The following is a 24958-nucleotide window of genomic DNA, read 5'->3' on the forward strand; positions in this document are numbered from 1 at the left end:
TCTTCCTCTGATATTTACAATTTAACAAGTGGTCGAGAAGGCCCTTTATTGCAATGCAATAGGTCTCGCATTTGTGAGAATTTAAGCTGTTATTTATGTTTTAGAATTGTGGAGAGTTCCCCCTGCTTGCCCTCCCAAAAGGGGGTAAGTCTGGGACCGGCCCAGACCATGTGGAAGAAGTTAGCTTCTGCCAGGGAGCAGCGCACGCATAGGGCCTGAGAGAATCTGCCGGCCCGATAAAGCAGTTGCGGTTTCATGTAGCCAGGATGTAGATACGTACGTTGAAGCATGCGGAGATGCGAGGAGAAAACCAGTTCCCTGGGGGCCAGCCCATTTTCACGCCAGCCATTAACTCGAACTTGGGCGACTGGACTGGTGTATTGGAGGCCAACAAGTTTGCACAAGAAAGGTCCAAGTCCCGCCCTTCATAACACCGCTTCCAAAATGGACCAGCCAACACTATTGAATGCCTTCTCCAAGTCTATTAGCAACAGGGCCATCGGGTGGTTGAGAAGAAGTGCTTGGGATAGGGCCATTTGGACTCTGTAGATACAGTGGTGGGTGATCCTGTATGACATGAATTCACTTTAGTCCGGGAGGTGCAAGTAGGATAGAGCCCGGGTTAGGCGGGCTGCCAAGACCCTTGCGATCACCTTGACTTCTGCATTGATAAGAGAGATAGGCCTGTATGAGGCGCAGCGGTCTGTGGGTTGACCTGCCTTAAGGATCACGACAATGGTTGCCACGGCTACTTCTGGAGGAAACGACCCCCGTCCTCTGCGTCAGTATATAACGGCAGGAGGTGGGGGAAGATGAGAGATCGAATACACTTGAGAAACTCGATCGGGAACTCATTAGGACCAGGAGTTTTCCCTGGGATCAGAGTGGACAGTGCCTCCCTAATCTCTTCCACCGTTAAAAGCTGATCAAGATCATGGGTAAAGGACCGGGGAATCAAGGGCAGTGGAATGACTCGTAGTAACAGAGATGCAAGTTCCTGCGGTGGCGTGGGCACTGCCACTTAGACTGAACAGTATGTGTCACAGAAAGACAATGCCACTGAGGTGTACTGCATTGTTCAGGTACTAGAATAGCTCCGCTTCAGGTAAGGATCGAAGTATAAAGGGAGGGCAACTGCACCCTCATCTCAGAAGTGAAACAGTTCCAGGGTGTCCAAAAACTGGGCCTCTGGGTCAGGGTTGCCAGTCCCAAAAGTAATGCGATTTGGGCTCGGTAAGTTGGGCCTCCTCCGCAGGCCGGACTGAGTCCTATGGGAGTGGGTGCGCTTGCTCCAGGGAGGATTAGAACAGGAGATTGAGCCCCCTCCCACCCGCCGGCTGCCCCTCTCCTGTTCACCAGGATGTTGGATTTAACGTTGTTTTGTCGCCCACTCCCAGCCCTGTTCCGGAGTGCCAAAAAAATACGACAAATTAAACATTATTTTTAGTCTGGCTGGAAAGAGGAGCATATAGTGTAGGTTGAGTGCTAAAAGGATTTGCTTTACCTCTTCAAAGAAGCTTCTATGCTGCAGGACTGAGCGGGTGTAGTCAGGGAAAATCATGTTTGAAAAGCGCAGGTCTTGATGTAGCCTGGCCTCACGGAGAAGGACGTCTCGGTCCCGTTGGTTGAGGATACGGGTGAAGACAGGATGGGTAGGCGCCCTCAGAAGGGGCTGACAGGTCAGAGACTGACCCGCCCTCTCCACCACAATGCATTGGGACACTTTGTCTTGGGAGATCCAGGACTGCAGCCAGTCCTCCAATAGTCTATTGGTGCCTGACATCTCTACCCCCTTTGGGAAGCAGACAATTTGAAGATTGTTCCTCCGTGACCAATTTTAAGCATCTTCAGCATGTTCTTCCAGTGGGGCCATAATGGAGAGCAATTTAGAGACTTTAAGTTTAAGGTTAGTCACCTCATCCTTCACCGAGTATATCCTGGTCTCGGCCTCTGATACTCGGCTAGCAAGGCTGCAGAGATCTTGGCACAATAGGGATACGTCCACGGGGCACTCACTCACCCTATGTAATGAATCTGAGAGCTTTCTAGTTTCCCTGTTTAGAGCCTTGAACAGGTTTGACAGGACAAGATCTCAGAAAATGGCCTGCTTTACCACAATACATGCATAGTCTCTCTGTCCTTCTCCTCTGTCTTTCTTCTGGAGTTAGCGGGCCTCTCACTACTCCTATCTGCATAGGTTCACTATCATCTAAGTTTTTTGGAGGGTCGCTCTTCTTTTCCTTGGGATACACATATCGGGGTTCTATTCGTCCTCTTTCATGTTTCCGCTCTCGGAGTCGGTGTTCAATTTGGACTACCAGATCTATGAGGTCAGTGCAGGATTCAGGTAGGTCTACTATATGGGCGAGAGCATCTTTCAAGTCGTCCCTTAATCCCCTATAGAAAAGCGTGCTGCGTTTTTCTTCTGGCCATTTGGCCTCTACTACTAACCTCTTAAAAGAGGTAATGTACTGTACCAAATCGTGGTTGCCTTGTTTTAATGATAATAGCTCTGTATCAGCTGCAGTCGTGTAGACATGCCTGTCGAACAATTTACGAAATTCTGTTTCAAAGGCTTCATACCTGTATAACAAAGGGTCATCCCTATCCACCAAGGGTATGGTCCAATCCGCCGCTGAACCGCTAAGATAGGAAATCACGAAGGCCACCCGAGACTGCTCAGAAGGAAAACAGTGTGCCTTGCAAGAAAAATGCAACTGGCATTGACTTAGGAACGCAGCGCACCTAGCCGTGTCACCAGTAAATCGCTCAGGCGGAGCAAGTGGAATGGACGGGGGTGTTGTGACCTGTATCACTGGTGACTGACTTTCGCCGCTCCCTCCCATGGACGACGCCCCCTGTCTATTCTGAAGGGCGTCTACTCGAGATGCCAAGGCTTGAGTTTCAGCTTGTATATTGCCTAACATGCCAGCAAGATCTGCTAACGTGACTGTACCTAATTCCATGACGCTCGGGCAGAACACACCACTTTGGGCTTAGCGTTCTGTATTATTGCCTACCAAAGTACAGGTACTTCGGATGTGGAACAGGATTGGGCAATACTCCGCAAAGTTCAGGTACTTCGAATGTGGAACAGGATTAGTTGATGGCTTCACTCTGGAACATTCTATATCACAAGCAACAGAGGGTTATTACTAATTCTTCCTAAATGTATGCATTTACCCTCTTCCCACTATGCTAAACTCACAGGTTCTTTGGAAGGGTTCTCCTGAGAAGGGTGGAGTTGTGGTGTGGCTAGTGTTGCACTTCAATGGTTATACGTAATCCTAGGAAAGAAACATCACAAATTACGCCCCCCTCTTTACTGTCCAGATGAGAACAAAATAAAGCAGCGCACAGCGCTGTTACCGTTTTCTTCTGTCGCTGAAGAGATTGTGGCACGGTGGTTCACGCTAGATATCCCTTCTGCCCATGGGGCGACAGAACCATGCTAGCAGTAGACTACCAGGATACAGCGCGGAAGAACGAGCGCATCCAAATCCACTTCAACACGCAACAAACCACCCCTAAACAGGACCCACAAGTATAGGGAGGGTGAAGGACTAACTACTAACGTAAACCAGAAAAAGGGGAAGGTAGGGCTGCTGCCTAAGAGCAGACAAAGACCACCAAACAAGGAGCTAGGCAAAGGTTTATACGGAAACGAAGGAATGGCGCAGACACACTCACTCGGATGACGGGGATGTGAGTGGATCCGCGGTGCAGCAGGAAATTCGTGGGAGCGGCGAAACAGGGAGATGAGACTCTTGAGACACCAGGAACCATGCAGCTCAAGGTAAAGGCGAACGAACTGCAACGGCGTCGCAAACGCCCACAACACTGCCGCTGAGACTTTCACTATACTCGCTAGAACAACTATACCGGACTACGGAGCCTCCGGGACAGGAAACAGGAAATCACAAAACGGAAGTCAGGTAATGGGAGCCAAAGACGGAAACAGGGCTTGGAGCTAGAACGCTAAGCGCGTTCGTCCGCGTTTCAAGTCCTTATATACTGGACCTTCGCACCCGTCCGTTCTCGAGGCATGACACCCTAGCCTTGACCACCTCTCTGGCCTCCTGAACCGCCTTCAAGATGATGTCTAGGTCGGACTGCACGGGCGGGGAAGCCACAGGAGAGGGCACCCCAGTGGGTCTATAGGCATCCAAGGTAGGCCTGGTATATTGGTCCATCTCTGTCTGCGACGGAGCAGGCAGGCGAGGGGGTGTCTGTTCCGCCCCATCACCAAACGCACAGCTCCCAACGTCCTTAGGAATGAGTGAGTCGTCCACAAGTGGCCCGCTTACCCTGGTCGGGCAGCACGAGCAGCCAGCCTTGTCTGGAGTCTGCCCGTTGACCAAGCCAGCCACGCAAAGAGGAGGCAGTGCAGATCCTGAGGGATCCCTGAAGAGTCCCCCCCTGACCTCTGTGGCACCCCGCAAAAAGGCAGGCCCCCAGAGAGCCCAGGAGACAACAGAGCAGGCCCAATGCAGCCTGGCACAATGAATCGGGGGTGGTCTCACCGCAACACAGTCTCAAATGAAGCAGGGGGGCCATGCTACACAACCCCCGGGCCAGTGCTCGTGCCACTAGGCCCAGGACCCCCCCCCAACCGAAGAGGGCAGGGGGAGGAGGGTGTTGCCTCAGCCTCACTGCAATCCATCATTACCTCTACAAACTGAGCCAAAGCAGGACATCATCAAACCCCCAGCGGTCACATAGAAGCTAAGAAGGTTATAGGGGGTGGGATAGCGCAGGCTTTGAGCCTTGCAGATGTCAGGTGGGGGGGGCCTCCACCGTCATCCAGGAAAGCAGAGGCTGCAGTCGACATCTTAAGGAGGGGCTCTGAGGTGCGCCGAAGCCCTCTGGGGTCCAGCGAACACAGGGGAGGAGAGTCTTACCCCGGCATCAGATGGGCTGAAGCGCTCACCTCGTCACAGCCTCCAGCAGCTATGTGGCTTCAGGCCTGTACATCAAGCTGCCCTTTTGTCTGTGGCAGCAGTCCGTGCAGTCTCAGGCCACCGCTCGTGCCACATCGCTCATGGCATACCCCTCTCCTGAACTCACCGGCGCCGATCTAGACCCCTTTATTTAGATCAGCTAGCATTTTATATTTGTGATACTACCAGTGTTTGTAGTTTATTCCTATGTATGCCGATGTGACAGATCAATTATTTATCTCTGATAACAGTCTTTCTGGTGAATTCTCTATCTAACTGAAGATTTCCCAAATTGCAAATACCACCGGAGCCAGACGGCATCCGGAGATTTTTCTCAGTAATTCCATTGCATGCCAGTAGGTTGAGTCGTGGTGCTGTTCTTCCCCAGGAGTGACATTGGTGTCAAACTAACTACCGCGACCACATATCGATGTCAGTTTCTTTCTTGCCGGTTATCATGCCATGATACGAGATTAAGCTGTTTTAAGAACATACATTGGGACCCTTTAATAAATAATTGGTGACTTCGACCTTGTCTGGTTCCTAACATAATATTCAGGATATTTGAAAACTCTGCAGCTTTTGGGTGCGCGATTCTATTACATATATCACGCTTGAGGCCGATTGTGCCCTCTGAGGTCCTAATCCACCATACACACTTCTCAGTTCTACTGATCAGCTGGATATACAAGAGCCCTGACGAAAATCCCTCTGGCAAAATCGGGAACAAAACGCGTTGGCTGTGTGCCAGTTTTACAGATTGACTGAATACAAGAAGTAAATTTGAGAACAAATAATTTTGCTTGCATGATTGACTCCACAACGAGTGCATCTTCCATTTTTCTTGAAAATCTGACTACTATTCGCACCTCCAGACGGCGGGTGCAGAAAGTGATTGCACCACTCTCTAAAATATTGTACATGTGGATTGGATGTGCTTGACCTTGGTCTGCTGTTTGTTCTTTTTCTGTTATCTTTCTGACATCTGTTCGCTCCGTCCGATGCGGAGCCATTATTAATCAAATTGTGCCAGTGTGCGTATCTATAGTTTGGAATCTTTTTAGGATTAACCAAATTAGTCCATTCCAGAGAGCGGGAAGGATGGTGAACTAGGGGATTAGCCTCTAATGGGTGAGGTAGAGCGAAGAACCTTTCAAGGGTGACAGACAGACAGACCCCGCAGTGTGGAAAGTAATTACAACCTTTGGGAAGAAAGCTGCCTTAGTCCTTAACACTATTTTGTCCAGGAAGAAATTGGTGTACAGCTGCTGGACAGGGAGTGCTTGCAGATCACTTGCCCGACGAGCTGATGTGGTTGCAATGAGGAATACTATCATCAATGTGAGTAACCTCAGAGAGCACCTATGCATTGGCTCAAATCAGGTCAACATCAGGAATGTGAGAACCAGATTCCGGTCCCACTGGGGCATTACAAAGGGTTTTGGCAGCAACATTTAGTTCAGCCTTTTAAGGAAAATGCATCACAACAGATGGCTGATCACCCAATAGTAAAAAAGCAGATAACACCGACATATAACCTTTAACTGTTGCCTCAGAAAGGCCCAGTTGTCACCGTTCAATCTCCATGATTGGAAGTGTAAGTTGTGCAGGCTTGGATGCAGATCCTTGCCCTACTGTTACAACAGAAAGTCCTCCCAGTTTGACAGTTGAATTGGAGAACAGATGCTCATGGCCAAGGGTTCTGTGGACCACTCTCCAAGCCTCGTTCTGAGCCTCTAGGATGACTTGGGCTTGGTCGTTCATGATGTGTTTCAGAACTTGGGGCAAGAGAGGTAAACACAGTAAGGTGTACAGGAGGTCTAAGCTCCAATCCAGACGTAAGCCGTGGGAGCTCTAATGTATAAAAGCTTGGACAATGTTCTCCACAGTGATGAAAAAGATCGAGCCAAGGTTCTCCTCATCGCAGGAAAATGCCATTTGTGATCTACTAGGCAATACCGGTTGATCCTATCTGCCCTGGTATTTAGAGATTATGCCAGGTGTTGTACAGCAAGGGAAATGCCCTGACAATTCAGGCAGGTCTAGAGGCACAGAGCCTTCTGGCACAGGACCAACTATCCCGCTCCACCCTGGTTATTGCAGTATGACACGGCGCTGGTGTTGTTCATGAGAACCTGCACTAGTTCTCCCTTAATAGACAAGAGCAAGGCTTTGAGTCTCAAGTGCATTGCCTGTAACTCCAACAAGTGTATGTGAAGGCGGGTTTCTGTTGGAAAATAGAATCCTCTTATCTCCACCTCTCCCAGATGACATCCCCAACTCATCAGCGATGCTTCCATGATGATTGCTTGCTCTGGGTGGGCTAGAGAGAGGGGTCTCCCACCGGTCTAGTCACGGTACAGCAGCTTCCACTGCAGATTGGTTGCAGTCTCCTCTGACACCTGAATGGAATCTGAAAGGTTCCCTTGGTGCACTGACACTTCAGATCCCACTGAAAAGCCCACATGTGCCACTTAGGGTAGTCCACTAGCAAGATGCAGGAGGCCAAGAAGCCTCAGAGCTGCTCTCACTGAAATCCAAGTTAAAGGTTGAAAAATCGAGATTATAGACCATAGTCTTGGACTCGTTGAGGCGGAGGGAAGGCTCAAAATAGCATGTATCCATGAAGTCTTCAGAGAAAGGGAATGTCTGTGAAGGAGTCAACTGCGACTTTGGCAAGTTGATGAAAATTTCCAGAGATATCAACAAGTTGGTGGTTACCTGGAAGTGGTTGACTACTGTTTGAGGTGAGCCTGCCTTCAGTAACTCTTCGTCGAGTTATTCCCGACCTTCAAAGAGGGGAAGTCACCACCATCATTACTTTTGTGAACACCCAAGGGCCACTGGTAAGGCTACAGTGGAGCACGGTGAACTAAAAATGCTCCTTGCTTACCTGAAATCACTGGGATGTCTGAGGGAACTGCAAGATGGGAATGTGGAAATAGGCGTCCTGCAAATCCAATGGCAATATCCAGTTGCCTGGATCCAAACAAAACTTGGGCCAGGTTTGAGCATCTTAAACTTGTCCTTCTTGAGTAAGTAGTTCAGAGGGCAGGCGGCTACAATAGGACTAAGCCCTATTTCCTTCAACACCTGAAAGTAATGCAAATAGCAGCCAGTCCTGTGACTGATGCTTGTACCCTCTCTATGGTTCCAATAGCAAGCTGAACTTCCTTCCGTAAAAAAAATAGACAAGTGTTCCTCTAGAAGCTGGTAGGGTATAGGAGGTATGTTTGTAGGGATGGATAAGAAAGATAGAACGTAATCATTCTTGATAATTTTTAGTACCCATCTGTCCGATGTGATGTTTGCCATCAGTGGAGGAAATAACTTATCTGACGTCCAACCGGATGACAGTGCCCTGTTAACGCAAGGTAAAGTGGTTTGGCAGCGGCTGGAGGGATGAGGCTGTGTAGTACATTGCCCATGAGAGCCTGGACACAGTCAGCTTGACCACCAGCATCTACCTCAAAAGAGCAAGGAGGCCTGTTGCTGCAGAGGCAGGTTTTGGCATTGCCTCAGTTGAGTGCCTTTCTGAAGCCTCAAAAGGGTCAATATTGTTGGGGAAATATACCGGCGGTTGTTCCAAATTGCTCTATAAGTCTACGTAAGTGCGGGACTGTTCTTCATGGGTCAGTTAGATAGAGTAGGACATCATCCGATCATAGCAAAGTCTGTGTTTCACCTGTCCAAATGCCAGATATCCCATGTCTGGGCATTGTTGTATTGTCAACACTAAGGGTTCTATTGCTACGGCAAACAGTAACTATGATGTAGGCATTCTTGCTCGTGCCCCTTTTTATATCAAAACTGAGAGACAATATTCCAATAACTATGGTCATAGTGCTTAGATGTCTACATGATTCCAAACACAAGCCCATCTGCACGCGACCCGGCTGAGGCCAGTTCCCTTGCCAAAATTCTTCCAGAATCCTCCAAGTTGCAGCATTCCCACTTTCAAGTCTGGAGGTAAGTTTTACAGAGGCCGGGTTATCATTTAGTTTTAATCTTTCCTCTCTTAAATTAAGCTAAATAGCACAATACGTCTTTTGCATATACCTTCCATGGAATTCTCACTGGCAGTTTGTCCAGTCCTTCTTAATATAATATCTTTGTCAAAGCACTGTATCAAAATTGACAATCTTATTTTGGGTATGAAACTCTGTTTATAAGATGGACATGGCTTCATGAAACATGTGTCTTGGCTATTGCTACTGCAGTACTGGATTTGTTTGTGATTCTCTTTATCGATCAAGAAAACAGGATTGAAAGTGGGGTGGTTATTATATGCTATTAGGATTTTAAAGTGTGCCAGGTTTCCCAGATAGATACCCTACAAACAGCAATTCCCACTTGTAATTTTGCTCCACCTCCAACCTCCTCAATTAAAGGTGGACTAATCTACTGTCCGCCAAAGGAGCAACTAACATTGGCATTGGTATTGGACAGTCTCCTCCTCCTCCTCCTCCTCCTCCTCCTCCTCCTCCTGCTCCTCCTCCTCCTCTCCCCCCAATAAGCCAGCTAAGGCAATAGTGCAGTCACCCCTTATTATTTTCAGTGTCAACCCTGCTTTTCCTCCCATCACCTCCACATTTTGGCAAATTTCTTTGGGCATCCTCTTCCTTTGTAAATTAACTTCTCAGCAATCATACACCAGGATCTAAAATTTGTATTATCTGCACTCCTTACATCTCATGCTAGTTCTTTTGGTCACTACATGCTAATGACATTTACTATACTTTGACACATTAGCATCTCACCATACCTCTAGAACAGCTAATTTCACAGGCGTTCTCCTGCCTTACTCCAAAATGTCCTTATCCAGGTACACTATCATAGTGTGTGTATATAAAGGTTCCTTGTCATCCACATCCTCGTAGTCTTGTGTTCCTGTTCAGGCTGTACCTGGTCTGGCAGTTCGAGCTGGACTGTTCTTACTGGAGCAGGATCACCAATGATTTACATATGGTGGGCAAAAAACCATGGGCTGGGATGTGACCTGAGCGATTGCCAGTGGCTAAGATTAATTCACGTATTCAATCCATTACCTTGTTGCTGTTGCAGTTTTCTCCAACTTGTTCAGAGAAAATGGAGTGCCTAATAGTACTTTCTACGATCGGGAAATGATATATCTCAACAATCGATACTCCAGCATTGTGTATTTAGTAGAATTCTAGCTTTCCTACCATTCTACAATAGGGATCAAATGACTGGGGCCATCCCATTAAAGAATTCCGCAGGTAGGATGAATGAGGAATTGTCTATTGCTTACATAAACCGAGACAGGGAAATCATCTTGTATAATGCTACCTGATCTATTAGTGGCAGTGGTAGTCAACTTCAATGAATTACTTAATTTTGGAACTTTTTCAATGTCCCCCCTCCAGTTATTAACAGTGAATCTGTTCTTGTCCTTTATAATATGGATGCTCAGGTATCTGAAGCCTTCCGTGGTCACCCGATTGAGGACTCCAGTCCCAGTGTAGGGTCCAGCCGCAGTCTATATCAGCTTTTCCTCTTGCTGCATCAACACATCGTATACTAGGTGACTTAAATAATACAGCAGATGATCCTAACTCTTCAGTCACAAACGATCATATGTATTCCCATTCTGCATTCGATCGCACACAAATGATTACCTTTTCTACTCATCAGGCTAGACCCTGTATCAAGAGTATGTTTGCAATTCCAATTTCGTGACACATGTTGATACGATGCCTCTATGTTGGAGTCATCTCCAAATAATTACGTTCAGTTAGTTCTACTCTACATAAAAGGTTCCTTAAAGAGAGGCCCTACTGAATAGTGTAAGAAAAATTATTCTAAGGTGTTATTTCATTACCATACGTCTGTATTCTCTATAAGAAGGCCACTTTGGGGGACACATGTTTAAATCGCTGCTTAAATACTATTTCATGGTTTTCTAATACACTTGTGCAGATTGCTGCACTGAGTAGTGGTCCAAAAATTTCTCTGAACTGCATAAGGTCATGAAAAGTGCTACCAAGGCACCTGGTGTGAGGAGTACAACCTGGCATGTAAGACTAACTATAAGCAAATCAATGATTATTAGCAGGCACGCTCTGAATTTTATTCTGCCTGTAGCAACAATAATAAAGAAGTGTTTAACATTGTCAAAAAATTGACTAAGCCAGAATCATGCGACAATGCCACTGTCCCTTCACAAGCCCTAAGTCAAGCCCTTTCATCCTCCTTCCCCCCCCCCCCCCCAGATGTAAGCAATATTCTTAATTCTGATTTGACCCTTGCTTATTTAGATAGCCTTCAACAAAAGGATTAAAAAGCTACTTGACAAATTTGCTCTCTTTCCTTGTTAAGGAAACACCAGTCTGACAGTATTTTACCATTAGAACCTTGCCTGGTTAAAATACCTCACCTGGCTATCAATAATTTTGCTCTCACTTTTTCCTCCCTTATTCATGCCTCTCTCTCCACCATCCCTTCCTGCTGGAAGCAAGGTATTGTGACCCCTCTGCTCAAGAAGCCCATTATATTCTATAGTATCATCTGATGCAGATTGTCTAGATGGTTCTATTCCCACTTCCTGTTCTCACAAACATGTTTCTTTATTTTTCAATATGCCCTCTTACGCTAAATGAATATCAGAATTAAAAGGCACAGCCTCCATTATGGAGGCTCATGTGAATATCAGTGGCTGTGAATACCCAAACTGTTTTATTTCTGAAAGATGTAGTAAGGAACCAGACTAAATGAATATAGACAGGTGGGCTTTTCCACAGTTCTGTCAGAAAGAGAGAGCAAGAAAAAAGGAATAAATTCACAATCTAGAGAGAGAGATCAGGTACAAAGGCCAATGTCTAGAGTTTCATATTTTCAGAATCCATATTTATACAAGATAAGGGACAATACGAATTACATCTTAAAGGTAGTTTGGCTGGTATAAGCAATGTTATAATACGAGCCACATGCAAGGAAGGTGGTAAACCAATTTTGTGACCTTTTTATACATCAATAGATGTTGTGCAACCAGGTTCACAAATTCCTTTTCAAATTCTACTGATAACCCATCCCTGCCTGGTGTTTAGCAGCCCGAGTGTATTGTGCTGCTAGTTTTAAATCTTCTACCATAAGCATACTAACACTGAGTTTGTTGTTCAACCATGTCAAAGCGTCCCAATCTAAGTATTTATGTATAACCCCTTTATTTTCTCTAAAAAGACCTTCAAAGATAATGAGTATATTTCAGTATACAATGCACAGAACTGTGTAGGTATATGTTCCTGGTCATTGCACCAGCAGCTGTCAACTTTTCCCATACAAATTACGTCACCAGCTGCACACGGCCATCTTAACAATGCAGCAAGTGTTCGTCCGAGTTGCCCCCCCATGTGCCTTCACTAATGTATATTTGCCAAGTTAGTACACTGCACAGTAGGTGACCTTCCTAAACACAGTAACGGTGATATTTAATTCTGGTAATACATTGCCATCCCCTGTATTAGAATATCTATTTTCGAAATCTTTTAATTTACTTTCAAATATGCAGAGGGAACCTCTCAGTGTCTTTAAAACAGCAGCATGTTTAGCAATGTCTTCACCCTTTATTTAAATACCTCCCAAATCACTCCGCTTCTAGTGACCGACACCACAATCATTTTAAATTTTGCTATGGATGTCCTCTGTTCCACCCCAAAAGGCCCGCTCTTCTCTACGAGAACAGAAAATGTTACATGTGAGACTGTGCCTTTGACCCTTGCAGCCAGAGTTAATTCTGGGGCAAAGTCTATGGCAGATGCTTAATTGAGACAGTCCAGTTTCTGGGATCCCTCTTTCCTAACTGGTAGTGCAGGTGTGCAAAGGTACCATGAACTGAGGAATAGAAAGTGTAGCATCTCAATCCCTCATGGCCGGACTGTCATATCTCTAACAAACTGTTAGATCAGAGTTTATATTAGCAATTTGGCCAGTCACCAGTTGCCTAGATTGCAATTCTGTTCAATCCAATAAGGGGTCTATAGTGAAATTAAATCACTCTCCTCATTATTGTACAAGAAGATATTTGGAGACACACTGTAAGAACGCACTGGTAAAGCCCGCTAGGACCCAATATTGCCTTCAGCATCCCATATGCAGTGGATGAAATGAATGTTTCACTCAACAATTATTGCCATACCTCTTTCATATACAGATAATGGGGCACAATACCTATTTGCATCCTACTTATGAAGAGCTGCTTGTTCACTTTGAATAAGTTATTTAGACACCCTAACATTTCAGGTGACCATATGAAATGCGTGCTCCACTTGGTGGCATTGTCTTACAATGTGAACCACTTTTCTGTGTATGGAATAACAGGCGTACACCATACTGCATGAATGCCAATCCAAATAATAATACAACTGAATACAACTAACTCCCACACTGGCTCTCAAATTGACATCATTAAATACCAACTCCTTTATCCCCATTCCCAAACCTAACTTGAAATTAAAACCAAACAGAAAAGAAATCCTGCATAGCATGAGATTGTTCAGCTTTGACTGAGGGAGTCAGTGGAAGAGTTCATTACCCACCAAGAATGAAGTGATAGGGCATGCAGTGTAGCAAGCTCTTCTCCCTCAAAAATAGTTAAAAACAACTTTAAATCCAACTTTACTATCTAGAATAATAAACATTACGTTATGGATCTAGGAATACATCAAGTGAGTGGAATAAACTAATAATCCTGTTTGCAAACTGACAACTTTATGTCTTTAGAGTAAGACATTTGTGCCAAGCAGAGAGGAATTTCTGCTACTTCCTTTAGCATTTTTGGCAAGGTATGCTTACATGTTTTCTTCAAGAATGCAGAGACTTGCAAGCATCAGTGAAGATATAGGCTTCTCTCTGAAGCATTATATTCAACCCAGCATGACTAAGCACTGCATATTTAATAAATTCTTCTGGTAATTGCTTTTTCACAGCACCTTTTTTTTCTTCTTTTTACAGAGTTTTATATAGCACAAACTTGACCTGAGGATATGGGGTATCAAAGCACTTTACACGAGTACCAGTTGCATTACATGAGGACACATTCATTTTGGTTAGGCATGGGGAGATTAAGTGATTTGCCCAGAATCAAAGGATGTTGCGGGTCCTTGACGAGACTCAAAACCAGTTCCCAGATTCGAGGTCGACCGCCTTAGCCGTTAGGCCAACTCCTCTCCCCTCCTATTTATGCCCTCCTCTCCTGTACTGTCAACATGCAATATGGAATAATACTAATATTGGATGCAGCACATTACAGATTGAGTTTTTCCACCCCATTCCCAGGACTTTCTTTTAGTCTCTATGGACTGGCAGTTGAGAAAATAATGGCTGCACTGAAGCATCCAGCAGCAGCATGCATATCAGATGTGTGTGCCCTCTCCACTACAAATAAATGACAAATAATTTGAATTGTCAACCATATCAGTGAGCAGATTCTCTACAAAAATCTCGATTTTACAAGTGCTTGTTGATTCAGTGGCACCTATAATACGAAAGTTATTTTTGTTTAGACCTCATTTCCAAATCTTTATTTTGACCTTTAAATGCCCTTAAGACCATTTGCATTTATTTTAATTAATCAGAGAGCGCTATAACGTCTTCAAGTTCAGATACTAGATGTTAGCTGTGTCATAAATGGTGGCTTACTTGTCTAGACGCTATGGTTAGTCGAATCGTTATGCCAATCTTGCCATCTAATCAAGACAAATTGTTTTTCATATCAATCAACACAGTTTTGTTGTTCTGGACGTCAGTTGTCTCAGGGGTAACTGTTGTACCACCTTCACAAATATTGTCTCTGTCATCTGCTCTCACAGCCTTCATCAAGTCAAAAGGTAACTTAGTTTCTGACCTTCATTTCCCAATCTACAAATGTTTGCAAGATAATATGCAAAAGTATCTTGGCTCTCAGGCACGCATTGCTCTTTCCACATTCAGCACTCAGTTCCTACAAGCTGGTCTCTCATTTTAGCTCCAGTAGTCCAATCCAGAGTCATTTAGAAAGTAGCAAATTAGAATTAATCACAGGGTCAGGGGATGAGGTGTAAAGACGGTGGTGATGTTCTAGATGTTTATGAGTGAGACCATTGTATTGGGCTGACCAAGTGCAGGAGAATGCCAGTGCAACGATCGGAGCCAATGGATCTGAAGGTTGTTTCACAAAGTATCTTGCGTCTATGTTCATAAATGCAGTATAGTTTTTACTCTGCATCAACTAAAGGAAAGATGAAGTACTTAGTCAAAAATATATTTAAAGAGGGTATGTATATTGAATTTTAGGAGGATTATCATGCAGTGGATACAACAGAATGTAATTGGGCACCATCTTCTCAATCTACAATGAGTTCAGCGGCACATAGGGTCAGTTATAGAGCCACCAATTATCGTCCGAAGCACTGGTCAGCGGCATCAACCATTCCCAATATATTAATCCTGCTACACAGTTTGTGATCAATATATATTGTCCCGCATTGTCCTATGCTGATCCCAGACAAATCGAGGATGAGAGTGGGATACTTACTGTCCCACTCTCCTGCATGCAACATATCCTCTTTACATTCAATACTTCTATGTAGAGATCGAGAAAACACATCAGTTGAGGGATGCTCACCTCCGTTTTATCACAGGTCCGCTCACCGTGCTGCTCAGCACCAATGTCTGACCCCACAACTGAGCAACATACTGTGGAGACCAAGGTTTCAACCTCAAGCATAGACCTGCCTCACCCTGGCAACTCAGAAGCCCCAGGCCCATTAGGTCATTGAATTAAAGCACCGTTGAACACCAAAATGCAGATACAGCTGATGCAATCTATTCCTCACAACCTAACCTGCAGCTCACCTACCTTGCTATCTGCCTGCTGGCACATTTTTCGGGCTCTCGAGACAGCACATGTGCAATCGCATGAAACAATCTATTGTTAAAAAAATAACTATAAAAATGGAATTTCACCATTGGTTTGCTTTATTGTAACTCATTTTATTCCTTTTCATTTGTGAGCGTGTCCCAGACCATGTCAGTTTCTCTTTGTCTCTGCGTGTTTATGTTTTCTTAGCTGGCGCATGTATTAAGTGCTGATTGATTTCTTGATTAGTGTTCTTCCACGATGCCTGCACTTAGATTGCATTTTTTTAAATTTTTGTATGCAAGTCAACTTGAAACAATCAGAGTTGAAGCTTGAGCTTCGCAGTATTTCCAAGAACTGAAGCAAACAACTAGTAATAACGAAGCTTTGTGGCATGGGACCAATTTCTGCAACACACATTTCGTCTGCCTGCTTTCATTGATGATTAACATGTAAACCTACTCCCTTCATTTAACACCGTGCTGTATGTGTTTTTTCTGAATTAACGTTTGCCGCTGTGTCACATTTACATATTTTTTGGTTGCCTCTTATAATTGAAAGGCTGTTTACTCATCATCAAACACGTGGTGATTTAGAAAAGTTTATGTTTCACCTTTACCTCTACCCTCCACTAAACCCTAAAAGCACCCTTACCTCTACTCACCCCAAAAACCTAAAATAAACCTTACCTCCCTTTACCTCTACCCAACCCTCTCACCTCCCTTCACCTCTACTCACCCTGAGCCCTCACGTCACCATCACCTCCTTTTACCTCTACCAGTTCCAAGCCCTCCAATAAGCCACACCTCCCTTTACCTCTACCCACCCCTGATCCCTCAAGTCACCCTTGTATCCCTTTACCTCTTCCCATCCCTAACTTTGAAATCATTTTAAAAAAAATCAAAACGTATGTAATTTCAAAAAAGACAAAGAACCTACCTCCTTGGTAAAATGCTGCATATTAAAGGTAGAAATATGTACCTGCATGGTAAAGACTGTGTGGTAAATGCGGTTTCCTCTCAGACAGGACACATCCACGCTCGCCCCTAAATGTTTTGGGGGCACTGCCGGTTGTTTTATGCCTTTCAGTATGTTTGGCGAGCAACTTCGCATCTCTGACAGTTTGTCTTCTTCCTACCACCCCACCACATCCTATACTTTAGGTCTTAACTGAGACAGTGCATTCGCTGTCGCTTGTGAGACATTTTGTTTACTTACAGGGGGCTTAGAGCACGTCCACTGCTAATTGGTTGGCTTCATTGTCCCTCATCTCCTTGATTCTCTTTGGTCAGTGAGAGTCAGCTTTACTTCCTTTTCATGTGTTTGTCCCTGCCCTGGAGCATGGTCCAAGTACTGATTTTCCCTTGACAGTGTCCTTCCACTGCTCACAGCATTCAGAGGTACTTTACTTGCTCCTTTTCATCCCTACCCCTCCTGCATTGTTGCCTCCTCCCCCCTCAGCTTTCTCCTGCATTGTTGCATGTCTGATCCATACCCGCCCCTCTTCTCCACTGTTGTTGCTTGCCCTGTCCATCACCCAAAAGTTGTTGTACAGCTGGACAACATAGCTAAAAGAAATTGTCAAGACCAATGGATCTCCCAGAGGAAAAATCTATTGGCTTTGTCAATACGTATTATCGTTGGCTTCTCTCTTGCCTTTTTTCTGTTTTAGATTTCTCATGATATTCTCATTGGCGGTTTTAACCGACCTAATACTCCCCTTCTCGCATTAAGCTCTTCATTAGTACCTTGCACAAACTATTCCTTGGGATACCTTTTGCATGATGTTCCCTCGATTGTGCACATTTTCTATGATGTTCTCTCCCCTGCGTGCTGAAATGGGTCTGCACGTTGTTATTTCCAGCCTTACTAAGATGACCAGCCTAAGGTATCTGAATTAAAAAGAGGATATTGCTAGAATACTGTTGACATATACTGCAAGTTGCAGTAATATATAAAAAATATTGTTTTCATCTTTATGGTGCATTGTTTTTACTGAAATCTTACATTTCATCTGCGCTAAAGGTAGGAAAATGCACACTAGTGGCATACTGCGACTGATTCATGTTAATCATTAACAACTATAAAGAAGCATTTTTGGATCCAAGTCGAGTATTTTCTTAGACTAATTAAGAGCAATCTGAATGGGTAATTTGTGTATGGGCTGTCTTTCATAGTTTGTACTTTAGTCCCCCCCCCCCCCCCCCCTCCCCCACAAAGCTCATATCAGTACAGGATTTTTATTCAGTTTTCCTAGGCAATGATTAACAAAAAATAATTTCTAAAACTGTGAAGTGCATTTGTCAAACGTAAATTAGACAAACCTTTGAGTATTTCTGTAGCTCTGCATCATCTGCAATTGTTGTATCTAAATTCACAACCTATTATTGACAGAAAAAATAATCAAATGTCAGACACAACATGTGTAAAGCTACACATTAGCACAGAGCCTATCAAGAAGGCTTTGCATCTTCAAACATGAAATTTGACAAATATGATTTTCACTACATACATTGAAATCAATTGCTCTCTGCTTTCATCCTCAAAGCTTTACAATAATGCAGTACTTTTATTTTCCCTGCTACAACTAAAGCAACTATACTTGTAGAGTTACTGCCATATGACAAATGTGCAATGTCTGAAATACAAAGGGGCCATTTTAGAGCAAAAGCATGAGATTGAATTTATCATGCTAGGCAAACGTAGATTTTTAGTCTAATAGCTTGTAATGAAATTCACCCACTTTAATTTTCTTGGATACTTTAAACCCTTGCATGCCCGCCCCTTTCCCCGCCCAGTGCCGCGCCTTCCATTAGCGGGCGGAGTTCATGACGAGCTGGACTCGTCATGGGCACAGCGCCACCGCAGCCCATGACGAGTCCAGCTCGTCATGGGCACTGAAGGGGTTAAGCAGTTAAACTAAGCTTAGCAAGACAACACTGGCACATGTGAAACTGGGTGAGGTAAATCTAAAGGAGATTTGGTTGAGTAAGAACAAAAATTAGCAGGCCAGACTTATTGAATACCGTCAAAATCTTCTTGCTTTTGAGCTATATTTACCATTACTAGAAATATTCATCATTAATTTAATGAGTTCATACTGCAACTATAGTCCAGGAAAGGAAACATCATACTCAAGTAGTCAGAAGAAGATCATGCCCTTCCATCACCCTTTCATTTACGCTTATAGATATGAAATTGCCAGGGGCTGCAATCCTGGTGAGACATAACACAGCAGTGCAAACAACACTAATGAAGAATAATATCTTGGGGAGATATACTTAAATAATTAAAACATAAATACACAGCTATAACACTGTTCAACATACATATCCCAAACATAGGCCAGGATGCCTTCTTACTGCAACATTTGCAGGATTAAAACATCTCCCAAAAAGAAAAGTAATGGGAGGAGACTTTAACATGTTCTGGAGTGGGGACCAAGACCACTCCAATTCTCTGGCCAAATTTACAATGCGGCTAGCAAACGACTGAAGAGTCCAGCTGAAGAATTTAGCCTTGTGGACTCGGGGCGATACAAACACAATTTGGGGAGGGGTGATGATTTTTTCTCGGCCACACACAGAATGTTTACAATTAGAAATTGGGTTTATGGTTGGCAGAGGAATACACCCTGTCCACGCAGGAACGACAAAAGTAGTCAGGACAAGTCGCAACACACCGTAAATTATTCTGTTAACACCTTTGGTAGCTTGGCACAGAGCAGTGAGGCATAACCTGAGAGGCAATGTATAGGAAAACAACACAAACAGAAAGATTTACACCAGGTTAGAAAAATAGAGAATCATTTTATAGATAAAACAAGGCCAACACGACAAACACACAAAAAGTAGAAGTCGAGATATGAATTTTCAAAGAATAAGGGTAAAATAGCACTAAGAAGCAATAAGCGCTTAAATGGGACATCTGGTTGCGCTGGACCGGGGCACAGTCTAAAGTTCAGGCCGACCACGATGGAGTGTGGGCCAGATACAGGGACCCACTTGGGCTCGCTGAACCATAATACCTTGATCCGGCAGTAGGTGGGATGGGTGGGAGGTGAGGCAAGGAAAAGGAAGTTCTATGTTATATGGTGTGGAAAATCAATAAAATGCTTTACCCCCCCAAAAAAGTACCTTGATCCTGGATACATCATTGTTAATTGATGCGAGGTGCAGTTGTAACGATGCGTTGGTGTCGAGCCACACAGTGGACAAGATGCGTTGATTTTCTCCACGCAATTGCGATGATGCCGCGGTTCTGAGTGAGAGGTGCTGTTTCCTGATGCAATGCATGGCTGCTTCTTCCACGCTAGGCAATGCGTTGATTCTGAAGGCGACGCGCTGGTTCTGAAGGCAATGAGCCGTGTCCGCTCCATGCAACGTCGAGGAAGCGCTGGTTCCGACTCATGCAAAGGCAAAGATGCGCCGGTTGCGATAAGGATGCATGGGTTCCCTAGCGTGGCAGCACTTTATACCCTCTTCCAAGGGACCCAGGGCTGGCTTGGCACCACTTGGCAGGGCAAGACTTACAACAAGCAAAGTCAAGGTGCTGTAGCAGGATGAGTGAAGTCTTTGGTTTCCCAGATACTCAGAACAGAAGGCAAGCCAGCAAGTCCTTGGAGTCACTCGGGGTTCAAGTGATGAAGGTCCAGTCCTTCTCACCCAGGCAGGGGAACAACAGGGCAGCTAAGCATGGCAAGATTCCCGCAGAGCAGCAGTCCAGCAGAGAGGCAGTCCTTTCTGCAGCACAGCAGTTTTTCTTCATGGCAGAGTCTTCACAGGTCCAGAAGTGTACTAAAGTCATGGTGGCAGAGGTCCAGTACTTAAACCCTGCATTGCCTCTGAAGTAGCGGAGACTTCAAAGAAAGCTCTGACATGCTACAATTGAAGCTCCTTCCTTCCTGCCCTGGCTCCAGAGTCACTACAGGGGGGTATTCAGCCCTTTGAGCGTGGACAGGACAAAGCCTATTTGTGTGTAAGTGTGAGGCTGTGACCAGTACCTTCCCACCCACCTCCCATGATTGTCCATCAAGACACACCTAAGCTCCCTTTGTGTGGCTGCAGTGAAAAAGAGTTTTTTCACAGCCATAGCATGTAAAACTTAAATGTAAATGTTCTACTTTTTAAATACACTGTACCCTGACCTTGGGCTGTCCAGAGCCTACCCTAATGGTGACTTATATGTATTTGAAAAAAAGGAAGGTTTAGGCCTAGCAAGAGGTTTAACTTGCTAGGTCGATATGGCAGTTTAAAACTGCACACACAGGCTCTGCAACAGGCCCGAGACATGGTTATAGGGCTACTTAAGAAGGCAGCACAAGCAGTGCTGCAAGCCTACTAGTAGCATTTAATTTACAGTCTCTTGGCACATATGGTAAATTAAATATGCCAATTTAGTATGAGCCAGTGTTACCATGTTAAGAGGAGAGAGCACATGCCCTTAAGCACTGGTTAGCAGTGGCAAAATGTGCAGAGTACTCAAGCCAACAAAATTGAGGTCAGAACAGGAAGAGGAGGAACCGGATGGGTTCACAGCAGGGGTCCTGGAGGAACACTGGTACCACAGATAATACTGTTGATTAACTCCTTTTTGGCAGACTCAGGGACCATATTCTCTATAAGAGAATCCGATATCACCTTAATATCCAAGCAATCCCCAGAGAAAGCAAGTCTTATAGATCAAATATTCTCTTAAACACTGATACAATGATCTTTACTAAGGTGCTTGCAAAGAGATTGGACAAATCCCTGCCAGGTCTTATCAAAGACGATCAGTCGGGGTTTATCAGGTGTTGGCAGACACATGACAATGTCAAAAGAGTGTCCCATTTAATATGAGTAGCTGGATATTTTCCTATTATAAAGAACCAAAGGCAAGGATATTAGTCAACAGGTATGGGTCAAGAGGCATACCGTTACAGAGGTAACCAGATAGGGATGCACCCTATCACTGCTTTTATTTGCCCTAGCCATATAACCACTGAGTAGCCACCATCTGGAAAGATCCAGAGATTTAGGACATTGAATTTGGAGGATAAGGTCTGCCTCTTTGTAGACAAAATCTTGACATAAACTAAACCAGATAGATTCCTAGCAGCACTGAGCTACTAATTAGAGTGCTTGGAAAGAATTGGAACATTTTAAATTATAAAAGATAAAAAGAAAAATCTGAAATATTTAACAATTCCTGAGTCAGGAGGAAGTAAGTAGGCTTCCCTTTCAGATGGAATGGTATTCCAAATGTATCCATGGTACCTAGGAATAAATTTGACTACTTTGTTAGAAAAGACGGACATACATGCCAATTGACCGAATACGAGAAGGGAAATAGTAGCGGATTTGACAATACATAGCTCCCTCCTCATTGAAGAAAGGTAGAATAGCTTTCGTAAAAATGAATATTATACCATAGCTTCTCTCCTTATGTCAAGCTATGCCCAACCCATTGTCAGGGTCAAGATGACGTATCCTGAAGTGCTTGCACAGGAACAGAGATGCTGGTTCCCAACACCCACTACGCGGCAGCCAGAGTTCCAGTAATATTCACCTGGACTCTGTAACTACCCCGCAGGGGGAAGGGGGAAGTGGATAAAATAATAAACAAAGAAGAGACTGGTCCTGAAACTCCGGTTCTTCACTATTCTCCTCAGCTTCTTCTTATTGCTGTTGCCAGCTCTTGTAAATGAGAACCTTGAAACAAAACACGACACAATAACTTTCTATTCCCTTCGACTTCTAACACTCTCTATGTGTTAACACCTACCCTGGGTTTGAAGCACTGTGCCCCTCTTCTGTATGTCAGTCTTGTTGCGTGGTGTTTCTTTTTCAATTCTTTTCTGTGGGTCTGGACTCTCCCTTCCGACTCTCCTTCCTACAAAACATCTTTCTATTAATTCTTTCTCTTTCCCTTTTACCCTTTCTAAATTGTTTTCTTAACTTGAAAATAATTATTTTTTGGCTTACTTCTATAGTGGAATAATTCTTGCTTGTCCTCTTCTTCTGTGTATTCGTCTAGCAGAGTTATACTCTCACGCTATACTGTTTTAGTCCTAAACTTGTCTTTCCCTTACTTTTCCTTATTTCTAGTTATCTTGTACTAGAGAACGGTGGTGAGTATATTTATTGTATTGTTTTTTCTTCAACTCTAATTAACTGCACATTAATCTTTCTTCTCAGGGTGAATTTCTGATTACTAGAGTTATCAGGTACGTTTTCTGTGCAATCTTTTCTGTCATATACTTTTCCCATTCATCTCTCATGCCTCTCAAATGTACTTAGCTTCGGTCTTCTTTTTTCTGTCACAGGATGGCGCCAAAAGACCTCCGACTATCTGCTCGGGAAACACGGAGATGTATTGGAAGTCTTCTCGAAGGTAGGAGAGAATTTCGTCGTCTTTTCTGTCTCTGTAAATCTTTCTGAAAAATCTCTTCAGTTATTTTCTCGAAATGTGAAGGGTTTCTGACTTGGAAAACTATTCTATAGCCCTGGCGCTAACTAACTAACTCTAATTCTATTCTCTCAACTCTTTCCTCAGGAACTCTAATGTCAAGCTGCTACTCTCTGAATCTCCTCAGTGAAGTGCGTCGTCCTCTAGGAGCGCGCGCCTCTCCTAACCTCGGAACACCTGTGGGGAGAAAGATTAGACTGCCGCTATGCTTCCAGCGCGGCCGCCATCTTGGAATTCCTCTTTCTTTGTAGTTCAGTCCATGAATTGTTCTTTGCCCTTCTGTTCAGTCCTGGGCAGCAGAAAGACCCCAACGTTGCCCCCATTACCGCCTCTTCGTCCTCTGGAGGCCTGACAGTACCCCCCAACAAAGGAGGTCCTCTCATTCCTGGTTTGGTAGGGAATCTTTGATGAAATGATTTCACCAATCTAAGAGCATGAACATCTGATTCTAGTTCCCAAGACCGTTCCTCGGGCCCATAGCCTTTCCAGTCTATCAAGTAATATAGTCTTCCTCTTACTACTTTGGAATCCAGAATTTCTTTCACCTCATACTCAACCCCTGATTCTAACTGAATGGGTTTTGGTGTCAATTCACTGCGTAAGCCTGCTGATGCCTTTTTTAACAGGGAAACATGAAAAACAGGATGAATTTTCAATTTAGGAGGTAATTTTAACTGGTAGTTAACTGGTGAGGTTTTCTCTTCTATCAGATATGGTCCTATGAATCTGGGCTGAAATTTCCTGTTTCCTTTTAGTCTAAGGTTCTTTGTGCTTAACCAGACTCTATCTCCTTTTTCTAAGGAAGGCTCCTCTCGTCTCTTTTTATCTGCATATTGTTTGTATTTCTGTTTTGCCTGTTCTAAATTTTGTTTAGCAGTTAGATGGACCCTACCCAGATGGGTCACCAGATCTTAACTGCTGGAACAGAAATATCTGTTTGTCTAATAGTTGCATTTGGGTGTCTCCCATAATTTAAATAAAATGGGGAATAACCTGTCGAGACATTTTTGGCGTTGTTATGTGCGAATTCTGCCGCCCATAACAACTCTGACCACTCTCCTTCTTGCTTCAGAAGGAACAACCTCAAGTACTGCTCTAACTCCTGATTCGCTCTCTCAGTTTGCCCGTCTGTCTCTGGATGATAGCTAGTCGAATACTTGGCTTCAATTCCCAATCCACCCACAAAGGCCTTTCAAAAATGAGATACAAATTGTGTTCCCCTATCGGAAATAATGACCTTGGGGACCCCATGTATCTTTACAATTTGTGTAGTGAAGTGGTGGGCTAACTGTTTGGCTGTTGGAATTCCCTTTAGGGCCATAAAGTGCGCCATCTTAGAAAATGCATCTACGAACACTAGAATAGTATTATAACCCAAACTTGAAGGTAAATCCACTATTAGATCTAGTGTAACTGTATGCCATGGATATGGTGGAGTGGGTAGAGGTTGCAACAACCCCTTGGGGGCCTGCCTTTCCGATTTCCCCTGTGCGCAGATCTCACAAGTTCTAATGTACTCCGCAATGTCTCTGGTCATATGCGGCCACCAATAATGTCTCTTGATCAACTCTTCTGTTTTCGTTTCTCCTTTGTGCCCTGCCAAAAGATTGTCGTGACATTCAGCCATCACCTGATTCCGTAACTCCGGGGTTGGCAAGTAGAGAGCTTCCATAAAGTAAGGCAACTGTTGCTGAATGTTTCTTTCCTTGTCTTC

The 24958-nt window shown here is 44.3% G+C and overlaps 1 protein-coding gene across 12 annotated transcripts in view; it reads right to left on the reverse strand.

Moving 5' to 3' along the window:
* Positions 1-24958, reverse strand: part of PATJ (PATJ crumbs cell polarity complex component) — a 1359209-nt gene that overhangs the window by 1018974 nt on the left and 315277 nt on the right. For all 12 annotated transcript variants that reach the window (XM_085602445.1, XM_085602441.1, XM_085602446.1 and 9 more), the window contains exon 14: positions 18120-18176. In XM_085602445.1, the coding sequence (XP_085458571.1) occupies positions 18120-18176 (57 nt within the window). The remainder of the gene's footprint in view (positions 1-18119; positions 18177-24958) is intronic.

This window comes from Triturus cristatus, chromosome 4_2 (assembly GCF_964204655.1).
Source record: "Triturus cristatus chromosome 4_2, aTriCri1.1, whole genome shotgun sequence".
NCBI classification, from domain to species: domain Eukaryota; kingdom Metazoa; phylum Chordata; class Amphibia; order Caudata; family Salamandridae; genus Triturus; species Triturus cristatus.